The 16,310-nt window shown below is 46.8% G+C and overlaps 1 protein-coding gene across 2 annotated transcripts in view; it reads left to right on the forward strand.

Annotated features, from left to right (window-relative positions):
• LOC126533782 (sulfotransferase ssu-1-like) overlaps nucleotides 1-12,048 on the forward strand; it is a 29,496-nt gene extending 17,448 nt beyond the window's left edge. For both annotated transcript variants that reach the window (XM_050180978.3, XM_055072360.2), the window contains exons 2-3: nucleotides 2,642-2,850; nucleotides 11,151-12,048. In XM_050180978.3, coding sequence (XP_050036935.1) covers nucleotides 2,656-2,850; nucleotides 11,151-11,894 — 939 coding nt within the window. In that variant the 5' untranslated portion in view covers nucleotides 2,642-2,655 and the 3' untranslated portion in view covers nucleotides 11,895-12,048. The remainder of the gene's footprint in view (nucleotides 1-2,641; nucleotides 2,851-11,150) is intronic.
• The last annotated feature ends 4,262 nt before the right edge of the window (nucleotides 12,049-16,310 follow it).

Here is a 16,310-nt window from a genome sequence, read left to right on the forward strand (position 1 = left end):
GCAGAAAATGACATCATATTCTTAATCAGCCTGATTTTCTACTGGAGGACGCAAGTGTGCTTCAAGTGACCGTTTCCTGCATATCAAAATTTTCGCTCGCGAAGCGGTTAACGGCTCTGAATACGCCTCCCCCCTCCTCTTCCTATTCCCCATTATAGGCCTTCGCGCCATCCTTTCATAAATACATTTTGTCATCATCATGGCAAGCTTCCCCAGGATCGTGTCAGTACGTTGACACCAAACTATCATCATCAGGTTTGGCTCCAGCATTCGTCGTCTTCCACAGCTGGCTCGTTGTCGCCCCTCGGCGTTACCATGCGAACGCGCTGTTGGCACGGCTACTGCGTTCGTCGCTGCAATTAATTATAATTCGTTCATTATAATAGAACTACAATTATGTAATCAAATTCACAGAATCACAGCAAAGCTGTTAAGGGCTAGTTCCCCCCCCCCCCCCCGGATTGTGTCCGTGTGTAGACACAAAACTCCCCTTACGTGGGCCGATCTCCAAGATAGTCCAATGCCGGGACGACCCACGGCGGAAGTGACGCAGGCGTTAAGCACTCCCCATAAGTTGGTCTATCCCGAAGATAATGCGATGCTTGGCCGACCCGCGGTGGAGGTGCAGTCCTGCTTTAAGGGGCCCGCAAACACAGCTTCAGTGGTGCACTGTAGCTTTGAGTGCGCTAGCGCAAATCTGAGAACTTACCTGTGGAACCCCTTATGTCATGCGGGGCGTTCCGGCTCCGGGAATCTTTCACGAAGCACTAATTTCTATGGTAAGCTAACGTTGTGCTTCCCGCCGTGCTTTGGTGATTCGCCGTCCTTTTGTTTGGCCTTCCTAGTTGTAGATGTCGGGCCCAGTTTTGGAACAAGCTTCCGTCTTAGAAGCGCATTTTTCTCGTGTGGTTCATCAATCTTCGGCCCCTGCCGCAACGGGGGCCTTCTTAAGGTTACCTCTGACAACGCGCTACTTAGAGCTATCTGCATACGTTGCCTTTTTCTTGTCTTCTACCGATTGACCTACCACTCCCTTTTTCGCTAACTCCAAATTCGTATTCTCAGCAATGCGAACTAACGTGTGCCGCGCAGTCACATTTATCCTGGTTTCTAAGAATGTGTCGCCTGGCACACTTCTTTCCTTATATTTTGAGGTATATTAGTATTTCGTTATGCACATGGTTTTCATCGTCCGTAGGAGCAGTCTACCGGCTGTCGTGCTTGCAGCATTGCCCACGAGAATGCTCGAACGTTTCCGACCGCCGCCAAAGCTTCACATCAGTGAAGCGCAGAAAATGCGTCCTTGCATGTCCCTCCGCTAGTGATAGCGGATGCGCGACCTTCCTTCACAAGCGTAAATGCTCGCTGTGTCGTTATGCCTCAGTGTCTACAGTCGCACGCATCCATTGTACTCCGTGAGCCCACCTCGTGGCACGCAGTCTCCCTGGAACGAGTGGCTTCCGTCGAGCGCCATTAGCTGCGCCTACTGTGCGCAAGCGGCCGTGAAATTGTCCCGCAATACGTCGGTTTGCTGCCCGGCGACGAACCATTACTTCCGCCGTTGTGCAGTAGGCCTCAGGGACGATGTTGCCCTTTCACGATGGTTGTCTCGGGGCCAAGCTACCGGATAAAGACAAACAGCCACGTGATGATAAACGTTAGACAAAAAAGTGGGGGAAAAGTATTGCGTAACGATGTAGACACAATGGCTCAATACAACTTAACACGCACACGTTTGTCATTCTCATTTCCATGTTCCGTAGATGAAAACTGACTCCTACAGATGAAGATATGTCATTAAGGACTGCCTTTAAAATGTTCCAGTGAAAGAGGTGCTATGCTGTATGGAATAACGGGGACATAACTCCGTGTGTTACCTGTTTGCGCATTTATAGGACCCTCAAAACGGAGTATACCGCTGATAAAGCGCACGTAAACATTCCATTCTTAATCGCTCGCTTAACGACAATCGCGTTGCGCGCCTCGCATACATGCGAAGTTGTTCTTACTATACGACAGCCTCCATCCCTTCCTATTGTCCGTATACGTCTCTCCCGCATTTACAAATTGGCAAGCCAGACGTGAGCGTAATTCACCTCCTCGCGTTTGCTTCGCATTCTCACCCTCAATCTTGAGCCAAAGCGACCAAGTTGCAAGAAGCGGTGTTCAGTAAAGCTTCACTTGCAGTCCCCACTGCTGCTTAAAACCAGCAGCGTGAGCGTTGTGCCTTGACCACCACCACCCCGTGCCACCTGAATTGTACGTGTCTCGGTTTAACTTATTACACGGAAGACTCTGTTATATCGATTTGCTTTTAATACCCTTTTCAACGACGAAGCTCATTGTTAGTCGCCGAATCATAGATGTAAGAATTAAGTATGAGCGCCTAAATTTGATCTTAAGCAAATATTTATAGCTTCACCAATTCTAGTGCAAAAAAAAGAACGAGGATAAGCACTGAAACTTCCGAAATTCATGTTGCTCATTGCCTGGGTAGTGATGCCACGTGTACATACCCAGCTACATAAATATGTATATATAATAGGGATAAGTGTAGTGCAGCATGATTAACCAGGTCTAAGGCCGGTATGCTAGCCAAGCCCCTCAGCGACATTTTTTTTTCTCGTTCTTATTATCACAGGTGTCTTCTTCACCATGAGTGCTTGCGACGTCTACCGTGTTCAAGATGGGCTCTACCTTAGCTGCATATTCCAAGAGCCCATCATCAAGGAAGCTCTCGCCTACAAGCCCAAGCCAGGCGACGTGTTCATCGTCTCCTACCCAAAGTGCGGCACCACGTGGATGCAGCACATTGTCTACGCCATCTACAACGATGGCATTCCGCCCAAGGTTTGTCGAGCAAATCACGTTTGCATTTCCCAGGTTGCCGCTATAGGGTAGACTGCTGCCTGTTGCCCGTGTTGGAAAACGTTGGCATAGAACGCTGGTATACAAGGACAAGAACACGCAGTGCTCGTGTTTGCGTCTTCGACTTCTGTCTGCTGCACCTGTAATGCTTTCTAACAAGTAACGGCGCAAATCTCTAGCCTGGCGCAACGCGGGTGCAGATGCGTTACGCGGGCGAAAGGTGTTCCACAGTGCCATGCCACAGCCGGCGTGACGGGTGGCGTTTTGCGTTCTTTGACGTGGCCGGCGCAGGCACAGAAAATGCCCAATATCACGCCACAGCCGCTAAAGCAGTTTACGGTAAAGTCGCCGCTCGCGCACGCCAGTTAAGGATTTGGGCGCCTGTACATCGCGAGCTAGCATGGCTGGCTGGTAGCATGTTCGCCAACCAAGCTTCTTTCTTCAGCCCACCCAAAGCTGAAGAGCATCCACTTTAAGCTTCAGGTGCACTGAAGAGAGTGCGACAAGTTGAAGGCACCTTCGCAAAAGAAGGAAAGGAAAAAGAAAGGGCTCGCCGCTCTGCGCGCAGCTGTATACATTCGCTATGGCAACAGCTGATCGCCGCGGTGCTTCGAGCCACATTCAACACGACGAGTTATAGAGAAGTACAGCGTACTTGTACGGGGTAGCGTGTTCAGGAGAGGCGCGCGCCATCCATTACCGCGAAGCGTGCAGCATAGAAAGGTCTGGCACTTGGATGCGAGCCCATGCGACATCCGTCGCTCGTTTCTGCTCCTGTCAGTTGTGCTGGTTGTGTGTGGGCCGCGTGTTCGTCGAAGTTTCTGGTCGTTTGCGATTTTTTCGGTGTGGTAGTTTACGTAGCTTCAATTACGCATTCGTTTAAAATAAAGGTTTGCTTTCTTTCTGTATTGCACTTTTAATTATACGCGATTGTCACCGCAATATCAATATCTGCCTGCAGCTAATGAATTAATAAACACAGAATTACTTCATTTACGTAAATATTTACTCCACGGAAAAGTACTGTTATTATCTTTCACAGTAGTATCTTTTGATAAATACTTAAGCAGTTATTTGAATTGCTCCTACCTGCATTATTTCCTGTATATTCGACTACATAAGGAAACAGTTATTTCGTACGTACTTTCACTCATCCTTTTTAACACATAGTAGATTCAATGTCCTTTTGAAATAAAAGTCTCTGCATGATTTTCATGAATTCTTTGAGTAGTATCGGCGTAGGAAGGAGTGGGTTTTCCTTGGCAAATTTTTGATGGATGTCACATAATTGAGACTTAAATATGCAATTCCACAATCGAGTTTCTGCTGAATAACGATCTACAAGCAACAGTTGTGACTTATACCGTTTCATATACTTTGATATACCGTTTTATACCGTTGATTGTTGTACAACATTTGATTTAATAATATTGCTAAATTTTATGTAACAAATTGGCTTCCGGTACTTTTCAATGTTTATCATTTCCAACTCCCCTCACGCAATACACCACCTTAGTCTGTGCGGACCTTCAATAAAATAAATAAGACAGCAAATATTCACAAGCGGAAGGGAGGCGACAATCGCTCGTGCATGGAGGCAGGAAAAGAACTAGGAGGGAGCGTCACGTGATTACGCTAGCCTCGTCAAGTCATCCAACCTCCCCTGAAGCCGCCCCTCTCGCTCTCGGGGGGCCTTGTGCGTGGTGCATTTTGCGTAGCAATAGGCCCACACAGTCGCCGAACCATTGGTGATTGTTTCGTATACCTCGTAATGATTACAGGCTGTGGCGCCTGCCGTCAAAGGCATGCAGACAGAGGTATCTATTATGATAGAAAAGCTGACAGGTTGGCCTGAATCAATGTTGTGACCTTCTGCCCGGCAGTGGGGGAAAGGGTGTTGACAGAAAGACGACATTGATAATGAGGATGAAGATGGCGGGGAAATTCTTGCACGCTCCAAGACTCTTCAAAGTCCTTTGTCCAGTCCACTCTCATACAAAAATTTGTTGAGAGCCTTTACACTATCAGGCGTAGGCACGTATAGGAAGTATAACGAGTGGCTTTCTGCTACCGAGGACGTCGTTCTTCGCATCGAATGCGTTGCCTTCACACGTGGACAAAAACTGCGGAGCCAGGCCCGTGCAGACAGTTTTCAAAGCTGCTGCTGCCACCGCAGTTAGCGCTCTCACCTCGAAACCCGTCCGGAGCATGCCCGTGTGTGGTGTCAAATCAGCGTTTGTGTACCGTACACTCCGGTGCGTATTTTCTTGTTAATTTTGGTTTTGCCATCTTGCACTTATATAGGATGAGACTACATGTTTCGCGCGATAGCTATTTGTCACTTGTTAGCTTAGTAACAAGTTCTACTGTGCGTCTCTCGTTGTTTATTCATTTATTTATACCATACGGCAGGCCCAAATGGGGGCCCAAGCAGGAGGGGCAAAATACATAAATATTTGCATATGAAATATAAAAGCAATGCAACATATGTAAATATCAGAAGAAAAGAAAAATGAAAGCGACGACTAATAACATTAAGGGAACGTACACTGAAGGAAGACAACTTGACAAACATTTGAACAGTATCACACGCATATATGAGCACTTGCAACCACTATTGAGAGAGGAAGAAAACAAATACCAGAAGTTGAACCAGCGACAATTGCAAAATATTGAAAATAATAGTATAACGAAGATCTGGAAAGTATCAAACAAAATTCAAGTGTAAAAATAAAAAAAAAATAAAAAAAGCAGTAACAAGGCTTGCCGACATGGCAATACCACTAGTATTAAAGACACATGCGTTCAATTGAATCGGTGTTTATCAGTTGTGATAATGGCAGGCTGTTACAATCTGTTACAGTGCGCGGCAAGGAGGAAAACTTAGAGGTTAGTTCGGGTGTTATAAGGTGTTGACGAATCAGCGTGACGATGCCGTGTTCGGCGCGCTGTAAGTGGTTTAACATAAACCTGTGGGTCGAGGGACAAACAGTTGTTTTTAAGCAAGAAAAGAAACTTCACTCGTATTTTCCTGCGTAGTTGTAGCGTTTGAATATTACGTTGATTCATTAGGCTACTAGGAGAGTCACTCAGCCTATATTTAGAAAAAATAAACCTGACAGCTTTAAGTTGGACCATCTCTAAAGCGTTAATGTTAACTTTCTTATAGGGATCCTACAGGATGCATGCGTATTCTAGTTTCGGTCGGATAAGTGAAGTGTAAGCCACTAATCTTGTACCAGATTATACTAGTACCAAGCAGGTTGTCTACCAACCGGGAATTCTCAGGGATTTTGAATATTCTGGATAAACTCAGGAAAAACGCGGGGAATTGGTGCTTCTATGAAGGAAAATTAGCTGTCAATTTATTGAAATTGAACGAAAGTCTCCCTACTGCTGGCTTGAGTACAAAAGAGGAATCGTAACGAATTCTCTTTTACGTCGTGTTGTCGGCTGGAGGAGTTGCCAGTGTACAGTGAACAACAGATTTTCGGGACCCCTGATTTTTATGAAATGTCCGAAATGCGGACGCTATCGCGGCACCATAACGTGACCCAATAAAGTGAATGTATAAGAACGTCTGTAATTTCAGATGAAAGAATTCTTCGCTGTCCGATTTTACAGACTTCTTGCGGCAACCGCACTTCTGAAACGGCATTAATCAAAGCCAACACCGCCGTTGTGATTATCTCGCCACCTCGAACCAGCGCTCTCGCACGCAGATCCGCTGCCGAGCCGTAGCCACCACCGCGGCAACGCTAGGCTTAGCTGCTTCGACATTCGCTGTTAAGGTTGTTGCCGTTCGGTGCCATGTTTTTCATTGAAAGAATTCGCCGCTGTCAGTAATGGCACCGACTCCGCCTCAGTAATGCTCGCGATTGGCTTTGAAGCTTAGGAACCATGACCCGTTGCATAATGCCGGTTTTTGAAAGGTAGCTTTTTCTCAGCACAGAAATGTTACGCGGTGAAGCTTAACAAGCGTCGGATGGGGCAGTTGTCACAGGACACCCCCAGTACGTACTCCATAACTATACACGTGTGCGCCCGCGGTCTCCTGTGACAGTACGAGCAGCGATATACCCAATAAGGGTACTGGTAGGCCTTCAGAGCTTTTTCGGACGTGCCTGTGAGGATTGAAGCCCTTAAGGGCAGTCAAAGACATGCATTCCTTTTCTTGGATTCCCGATTTGATTTTTCGGGCGTTTTCGTGGCTCCTAGGGAGTATGAAAAATCGGATGTTGACTGTACCACTGACCGAGAAGATGGTTCACATGGTCGCGTGGGGCGAACGCGTGTCGGAACAAGGACAAGAACAGAAATGACCGTCGCATTCAGGAATGGCCGGAAAAGGAACTGTGCCGTCTCCTCTTTGATTAAAAAGCAAAGTGCTGGCTGACGCAAAGATGCAGGTAACCCTCATCTAATCCAAAATAAACTCTTGAAAGCAGTGAAACGCAAAACGTAGGTATTGTGTGTAGGCTAAGAGTACGTGAGGACAGTTGAGATTCACTTTCCAACTGCTGAGAAAATCTCACTTGTGGCAGAGATGGGGCCTAATACCAATCATCTTGTTATCGCTTGATAGACATAGCTCATTTTCGAAAATATTTCTTTTTGTACGCTTTTTATTTGCATTCGAAAATCATCGACTGGATTTACAGTGGGCTTTGTCATTTTTACTGGCTGTGTATTTTACTATCCCCTACCTTCAGCTTTCTATGTTGAATAACAAACACTACTCCTTACTATTCAAACTCGATTAAGTTGCTTTTTTTTTGTTTTTTAAAAGTCTTTAGAGTGACAGCACTGGGCCACGTGGTGTCAGCCTGTCTTGACATACAATTAAGTTCGGTGTCTCTGAGGGAAAACCTGGAAAACTAGGTGAACATGAAAATGCCAACTTGGTAGACACCCTGGAAAGAAATAAATAGCATTGGCCTCCGCTCTAAACGCCGAAGTGGTCGACGTTCCTTGGTATTTACTATTTTGTACCTTTGCGTTGTGCGGCGTCGTTACGCTTTTGAAACGCGCCTGTTCTGTTCTCACCGGTTGGCTGATAGGCCGAATACTTTGAGTAGACCGACAGCGTCGACTGGCACCGTCTGCCTTAAAAATAGACTGGCATGCCTTTAGATATGTTCGGGGTCCCCGGCTCGCCAGTCCATCCTTGGGCGCAAGCTGGGACAAATTTTTCGCACGGGAAAGACATCTCTACACACCCCGGATTTTCGCTTGATCGCCTGCACATGTTTGCAGGGGGGAAATACATCATTGTTTACCAGAAGATGCCCCCAACAGCGACGAGTTGCCGTCGGAAGGACGGCTTGGTTGTTTTCACACTTTTGCAGGGCATAAGGTTTTCTTGTTTCTCTGAAACCGCGCCGAAACGTCAGTCGTCATCGCGGCGGCTCCCAAGCGTTATTCCGCCTAGTGCCGGCTAATTACCCGAGGCCTTCGTTCGCTACAGCCTTCGCGTGCCTGTCTGCTGCTTGTTTAAGCGGCGAGCAGCGTTGTGGTGTGGTGCGTTAGCTGACTGGCATAAGAGACTCGATTTGTTCATAAACTTCAATTCAATCTCGCGTCTGTTCGTCCCGCCTATGTGCGCATATTCCAGAACCCCGCAGCAAATGCAACCAAAGCGAGCAAAATAAATCTACCGCTTGCCTATCACGTGAGGGCCCATTTCGCGTCGTCCCATTCCTCAACGTTTTACGACTGGGCTTCAGGATTGTCACGTGACGCTCCCTTCTATTCTCCTTCCTCTATGCGCTCGGCGCAGAGCGTGTACAGGACAACAACCGGCTACCACGTGAATGGTGAAGTCGCGCCATCTTGCGACATCTCCCAGAGCAGCGTGACGCATCCCCGCGCGAGGCATCGGACCTTGCCCGACGTTTCGTGGCACGCTGGTTTAGAAACGCCGCGGGCGGACTTTTCGGCAGCGGCACAAGATGACGCAGCTTGTCCAGAAATAAGCGCGAGAGAAGAGCCCGGTTTTCGCATGACGCATTTCTGAGCTTTCGCACGGACCGGCGCGCCATACGTTTGAAAGGCCACACGCAGGCTTCACGTCGGCAGCACAAAAAACGGGTCCCGCTGCAATAAATGCACCACACATAACCCGTTTCTACAGTGGCAATGCATTGTGGCTCTATATTGATTCAATGGTAAGCGATTACCGTCGACAGTTATCGTGAGACGGGCTCCGCGGAATTTGTTTCTTATAAACAATTACTAGTATTGAAGCAACAGAAGTAAAACAATGTTACTTTGAAAAACAAACGGAATTACTGGAAAACTACTCTTCTACCAGTAAAGCAAGTACCGTGGTGTGTTATTTGCTTTGCCATCAGCCTGAAGGCGCAGGATCCAGTACCGGACTTGACAGGTGCAATGGGGGCGAAATGCACGAAGACCCGTGTACCTCGCAGTTTGTGCACGTTTAAGAGCCCAGGTAGTCGGAGTTAACTCGGAGTGGCATCACCGGATCCCCCATAGTGGCATGCGTCATAATTGTATCGTGGTTTTGGCACGTAAAGCAGCAGAATGTATTTTTCACGCTAATGCGGAATGAGCTGAAAGGCAGCCATATTCAGGAATATTTTATACTTTCCAAAAAAATTTCGCATGGATTTAGCAAAAATCTGCTCGTGGCAAGATTATTGTCATTAGTTTTAAATAGCCTAGCCTGCCTTGCTTATTACCATTTTAAGCGCAGGTTTTCGTTCATGCCATGTAATGGCCTTCTTTAAGGAAAAGGTTGTGTTCGGAGACTAGTTGGAAAACCCGCGATCTGATAATGAGGCACGTGGTCTAGTGGTATACTTCGGGGTAATATTAATCATCTGGGGTTCTTTAAGGGGCGCCTAAATCTAAGTATACAAACGTTGTTGCAAATCACACTTTCGAAACGCAGCCGTCACGGCCGGGGTGAAACAAGCGTTCTCCAACTGAGCAGCGAAATGACATAACCAGTGGGCTACCGCTGCAAGTTATGGTGCTTTCGACTCCTACTAAATGAATAACTCCCTGCCATAAACATCCTGGCAAAGATAAATAGTTTCTTGCCTTTCGGTGCATGCAGTCTACAAGAGCGTCCTTCCATAGGCATTACACAGTCCAATGCCGCATACATGTAAATCTATTTGTGATTACTTCGACTGCTCATGTATAAATGCACTCGTCAAACACAGCTTCTGCGGGGACCTAGCTTAGAAATCAAATAGTCTTAAATGTTGTGTTCTTGCTGCTCTGTGTGCATGCTGTATACACTCTTAGCCCTTCCACCTTGCGGGAAAAAGGGGGAGGAGGAGTGCACGTTACAAAGGCACGGATAAAGAGCGCAGGCTAGTCAATGGCAAAAGCACTGTACGAAGCTAACGGGCCATGTGCACTTAGAGCGCCAATCTTCTGATTGGCGTTCGCACTGTTTCGCAATACCAGTAACGTTATTGGGCACCTGAGATAACATGAGGGAGAAGCAGTCCATGCTAGCTGGGCGATTAAATACGACAGCACAAGAATGTGGCTTTTCGTGTTCAGCGACACTGGATCACATGGCAAGCCTGGATCTTCGTGCGACGTCCCCTTTGCCTTGTTTAAATCCAACAGCACTCATCTGTATCGATTAAAGTCTGCGTAAATCTTCACGCGCCAGTTCTTAAGTAAGCTTACACACAATGGAATGATAATGAAACGAATATATGACTTGCCATACTTTCGGTTGTCTCGTTGTGCTAGAGACTCCAAACTTTTACGCGAAAGCTAGTGATACTACGTTCAGTAAAATAAAATTCAGCAGCGCCTGTAATATAATTTTGTCATAAAACAAGCGTCGCATTATTCCTAGAAAATTTATCTAGTTAACTAAGTTGAATTGAACTCTTGGGTTTTATGTGCCAACACCGCGATATTTAATTTGTTGCGTATAAAAGCGATACATTTATTCTACTGCAAGATTTGTTCGCGCTACCTGAAAGCCGTGGCCGCGAGTTATTTGTCTTGCCAAATACAAACCCCGTTATTATAACATTAGGCATTAAGTGCCACCCCATAGTACCGCGACTTATCACTTGCTTACCCTGAGAGCACCGTGACCAATTCTACTCGGCATGTTTTCCTGGCGGGTATTTTAAGTAAAATGTGAGCGCTAATGTAAGCTCATTGAATGAAAGCGAACGAACATGGAGGCTGTCATGATAGTGATTGGATGCACTGTTTCTTACCATGTGTTTTTAGCGGGATGCAGCGTCACTTTTCTGAAATGCTCTTTCAACTTGCAGGACATGGATGACTTCATGAGAAGGGCACCCTTCTTAGAGTTGCTGGGATCCGGAGCTGTTGAGAGTATGCCGCGTCCCGGAGCCATAAAAACTCACCTTCCTTACTCCCTCCAGCCCATGTCGCCGGAAGCAAAGTATATTTACGTGACGCGTAACCCCTACGACTGCTGCGTTTCATTCTACCACCACACCAAGTCATTCCCCGCATATCGATTCGCCCAAGAACCATTTGACAAGTTTTTCGACATGTTCATCGAAGGGAAGGTTGACTTCGGTGACTACTTCGACCATCAGATATCCTGGTACGACCACAGGAACGATGACAACGTCCTCGTCGTAACTTACGAGGAGCTCAAGCTGGATCCCCGTGCAGGAATTCTCAAGATTGCCGACTTTCTCGGAGAAGGTTACGGAAAGAAGCTGCGAGAGCAACCGGAAGTTTTCGAGAGGATCTTGAACACTACCAGCTTGGACACCATGAAGGGCTTCAACAAGGAGTTCAAGAATTGGACTGCGAAGGCAGGTGATTTGATTGGAGACACAGGCAAGTATGAATCGGTATCCGCGGAAGCAGCGGAAGACTTGAAGAAGCCGATGACTGGAGACTTTGTGAGGAAGGGAATCATTGGTGACTGGAAGAACCACTTCACGCCAGATCAAATTAGACGCATGAAAGAGCGAATTTCGGCCAAGACCAAGAACAGCACTGTCATGAGCCTTTGGAAAGACATTGACCTTCCCTAAACAAATATGTATTTATATACCTCTTGAGATACTGGACGTAAACGAAAGGCGCACACACTGTTAATTTTGAGCGCGTGTTTGTTGTCTATTTTGTAGAGAAGAATAAACAGATGTAGATGTTTATACTAGAAAAAACTAGAACCACTTTGAGTTTCTCAAAAACAAACCTTTAGAATTAAGAAAGAAAAATTGCCCTTGCCTGGCGGTCATCCAACTAGGAATTAATGCCTTCTAGGGGTGACTCCTCTGTATCTCAGGTGGATGACTGATATCTACATGAATCTTTCAGATGTTATAGCGTAAAGATCGCATGAAAATCTATTCTTTTTTTGTAGTGCTAGCCTACTGTTTACGTCACGTATAGCAATCGGCTGCCTACATTTTGACAACTGATGTACGATGATTGCTCCAACTTCTTCGCGCAGGAGCTAAATTTAAAACGCTTGGTTCTTCTGCAAACCAATTTCGAAATAGCACCGACAGCTTGCATCTTGGGAGAAAGGTAAGCTGACCAACCGTGAAAGGAGAATGTGTTGGTAGCGGAAATGTTGGTAGCGGAAATAAACAACTGCAAAGAAAACAGAGGGAGCAACAACAATAATCATAAGACGGTAGCGAGCAAGCAGCCCTCAACCGACAGAGAACAAACAAGCAGGAAAAACTATGGAAGACACCGCTCCGGTTCCTACCCGAGACTGCCAGGGGAAGCCGGTCGCGAACGCTCCAGGTCCAGGTCAAAGACCAGATCGTGGACGAGATCGAGGTCGAGGTCTGGTTCGAGAATTAATCGAGGCGGAGACGGGAGCAAAGCACAGGTATGCTGGGCAAGCGCGGTCTCCGGCACTGCTACTCAATCTCCTAAAGTTAAAGGGTCCGCCCTAGAACAAGAAATGACACAGATTAGAAACATGTTAGAACAGATTACCCGAGAGAATGCAACGCTTTAAGATGAGATCAAGCAGCTTAGGACAGAAAACGCGAAGCTTCAGCAACAAAAGAATGGCAACGCACCCTCCGCCAGTATGACGTCGACGCGTAGTCGGGCTCCAACGCCCGCTCCCACGCAAGCGAACGGAGAAGCACCACCACACAAAAGGAGGGCGCAAGAAACAGCTGAAGAAAAGAGCGTCTTTGCAATCGGCGAGGTTATGGGAACGTTTAAAGGAATGTTCGATGGGTTACAGCAACAAATCACAAACATGTATGCAGAGATTAAACAACGATTTGATGAATTAGAGAATAGAGTAGCGGCACTAGAAAGCACACCAAAGGATATTAGGCCGGCAGGCGCATGATCGGTTAAAAGCAAACCGTATAGCAGGCCGAATGCGGTAGAAAATAGCAAGGCCACCGGGGAAGAACAGATAAATCAACATGGCGCCGCGTAACCAATACGCGATTTGGCAATGGAACTGCCGCGGGTATCGTCGCAAGCGAGGAAACCTGCAGCAGTTCGTAACAAGTAAGGGGGCGCCTGATGTCATCGCCCTGCAGGAAACCGGGGGGATCGCAAAATTATCGGGGTATAAATCGTACAGTGCTTCCGGCGAGAAGGCAACCGTCACGACGCTGATACACAGAAACCTCTCGGCTGTCGAGCACGATACCGGTGTGCGCGGCATAGACCACGTCCTGATTGAAATAATCCCCTCCCGTAAAGAAGAGGGAAGTCTATTTATTCTGAACATATATAGTCCACCCCGGCACAAGCCCAAATTCATCCCACTCTTCCGCAAAGTGTTGAGCGTAGCGCACAAGCAGGCACTAGTCGTGGTCGGCGATTTTAACGCGCCACACGCGGCTTGGGGATACAGCATAGAGAACATTAAGGGCCGAAGCCTATGGGTAGACGCTCAGCACGAAGGACTAACGCTCATAACTGACCCTCAGGCACCAACCAGAATAGGAAACAGCGTAACCAACGACACGACACCAGATCTCATATTTACGAAGAATGTAGCAGTTTCTGAATGGACAAACATGCAGGAAAGCTTAGGTAGTGACCACTACATCGTCGTCACAACGGTACAAGCAGGTCCAAGGAAAAAGAGGGGGAGAGAACTGAAGCTAGTAGAATGGGACTCTTTCCGCAAAATCCGACAAGACGATGCGGAAGACACTATAACGGACATTGAGAAATGGGCAGAGAAACTGCAAGAAAACATTAAACGAGCTACCAAAACTGTTCCAGAGGAGGCAGGTATAGATGAGATGGATAGCAGATTATTGCACATGTGGGAAGCGAAAGGTAGCATGCTGAAAAGATGGAAAAAGCAAAAACATAATCGGAAATTAAGGAAGAGGATTGTGGAATTAAACAATGAAATTGAGATATATGCAAATAGGTTAACACAACAGAAGTGGGAAGCCACGTGCGACTTGATGGAAAGGCAGATAGGAATGTCGAAGACCTGGAACATTCTCTGATGCCTCATGGACCTCGGAAGTACAAAAATCATACAAAGACACAATCTACAGAAGGTTATACACAGCTACAACGGTACAGAAGAAGAGCTCTTTCGAGAGCTCCAAAAGATGTACGTTGGAGATGCGGATAGAGAACTACTTCCGGATTACCTAGGTAACGAGAATCCTGATCTTGATACCCCTATTACGGAGGCAGAAGTCAGATATGAACTTACCAGGCTCAACTCGAAATCTGCACCAGGACCTGATGGGACAAGCAACAAAACACTCAGGAACCTCGACGATGTATCCATCCGAGCTCTCACGGACTACATGAATAACTGCTGGGAGCAAGGCAGCATTCCAAGTCAATGGAAATCAGCCCAAATCATTTTTATACCAAAGCCTGGAAAGAAACCACAACTGATGAACTTAAGGCCCAAATCACTGACATCCTGCGTCGGTAAACTCATGGAACATGTGGTTCTCACACGTCTCACTATATACATGGATGATGGAGGACTTTACCCACATACCATGGTTGGATTTCGACCAAAGTTATCGACGCAGGATATTATGCTCAAACTAAAACATCAGATTATAGATGCGGGTGAGAAAAGTCTAGACACTAAGGCAATACTAGGTCTCGATCTAACTAAGGCCTTTGACACCGTCATGCACAAGGCCATACTACAAAATCTCCAAAAGCTGGATGTAGGACGTAAAACATACGTGTACATCAAATACTTCTTGACAGATCGTACCGCAAAGATTTCAATTGGAGAATCCAAATTGGACGCGCTCAAGCTAGGTAATAGGGGTACCCCGCAGGGTTCAGTCCTATCGCCCTTTTTATTGAACGTGGCAATGATCGGTCTTCCTGCGAGACTCGAAATGACAGAAGGACTCGGACACAGCCTCCACGCGGACGACATCACCCTTTGGGTGGCGGGTGGAAGCGATGGGCATGTGGAAGAGATCCTTCAAACAGCAGTAAACACGGTGGAAGACTACATCAAAGACAAGGGACAGAGATGCTCCTCGCAAAAATCAGAACTTCTGCTCTATAGGCCCACATGCCGGGGTCGAAAAAGCATTAGGGAAAGGCCGGGAATTGTGGTCACAGTAGAAGGCACCACGATACCGATAGTGGAGAGCCTGAGAATACTGGGACTCCGCATATCCGAAAACGGCCATAACGGAGAAACCATTAGACTACTTGACAATAGTGTTCAACAAACAATCAGACTAATAAAGCGGATATCCAACAGGCACTATGGCATGAAAGAGCACAATCTAATCCGATTAATAGAAACATTCATAATCAGTCGTATTGTATATGTGGTTCCTTACCTCAAGCTCTACGCTGCAGAGAAAGCCAAGATAGACTGCATTATTAGAAGGGCGTATAAGCAAGCCTTGGGACTTCCGGCAAATACGTCAAACGAGAACTTCTTGGCGCTCGGCGTGCACAACACATTAGACGAACTTATTGAGGCCCAGAGAGTAGCACAGTATGAAAGGCTTACACAGAGTTTGACGGGGAGACACATCTTAGATGACATCGGAATAACCTACGAAGCACAGGACGGAGTGCGGAGAGACATCCCAAGGAAAATAAGGGAACATCTATCAATACCCCCAATCCCCAGAAACATGCACCCGGAGTTTCACCAAGATCGAAGAAACGCACGAACGAGAGCTCTCCACAAAAGATTCCGTAGTGCCAGGGACGTGGTCTACGTGGACGCGGCGGAGTACGCAAATGGACAGAGTATGTCGATAGTTGCTACGAGTCTAGAGGGTGACTGCAGAGTTAGTGGGACGGTAAAAACATGGAAGGCAGAGGTGGCGGAGGAAGCTGCCTTAGCACTGGCAATAGCCTCCACGGAAGCTAACATCGTAGTAAGCGACTGCAAGACAGCCGTCAAGAACTATGCAAAAGGAAGAATCTCGCCGGAAGCACTGAGAATTTTAAAAAAACTTTCGTGAAAATTGCGACATTCACAT

The sequence above is a fragment of the Dermacentor andersoni genome, chromosome 7 (assembly GCF_023375885.2).
Source record: "Dermacentor andersoni chromosome 7, qqDerAnde1_hic_scaffold, whole genome shotgun sequence".
Taxonomy (NCBI): Eukaryota; Metazoa; Arthropoda; class Arachnida; order Ixodida; family Ixodidae; genus Dermacentor; species Dermacentor andersoni.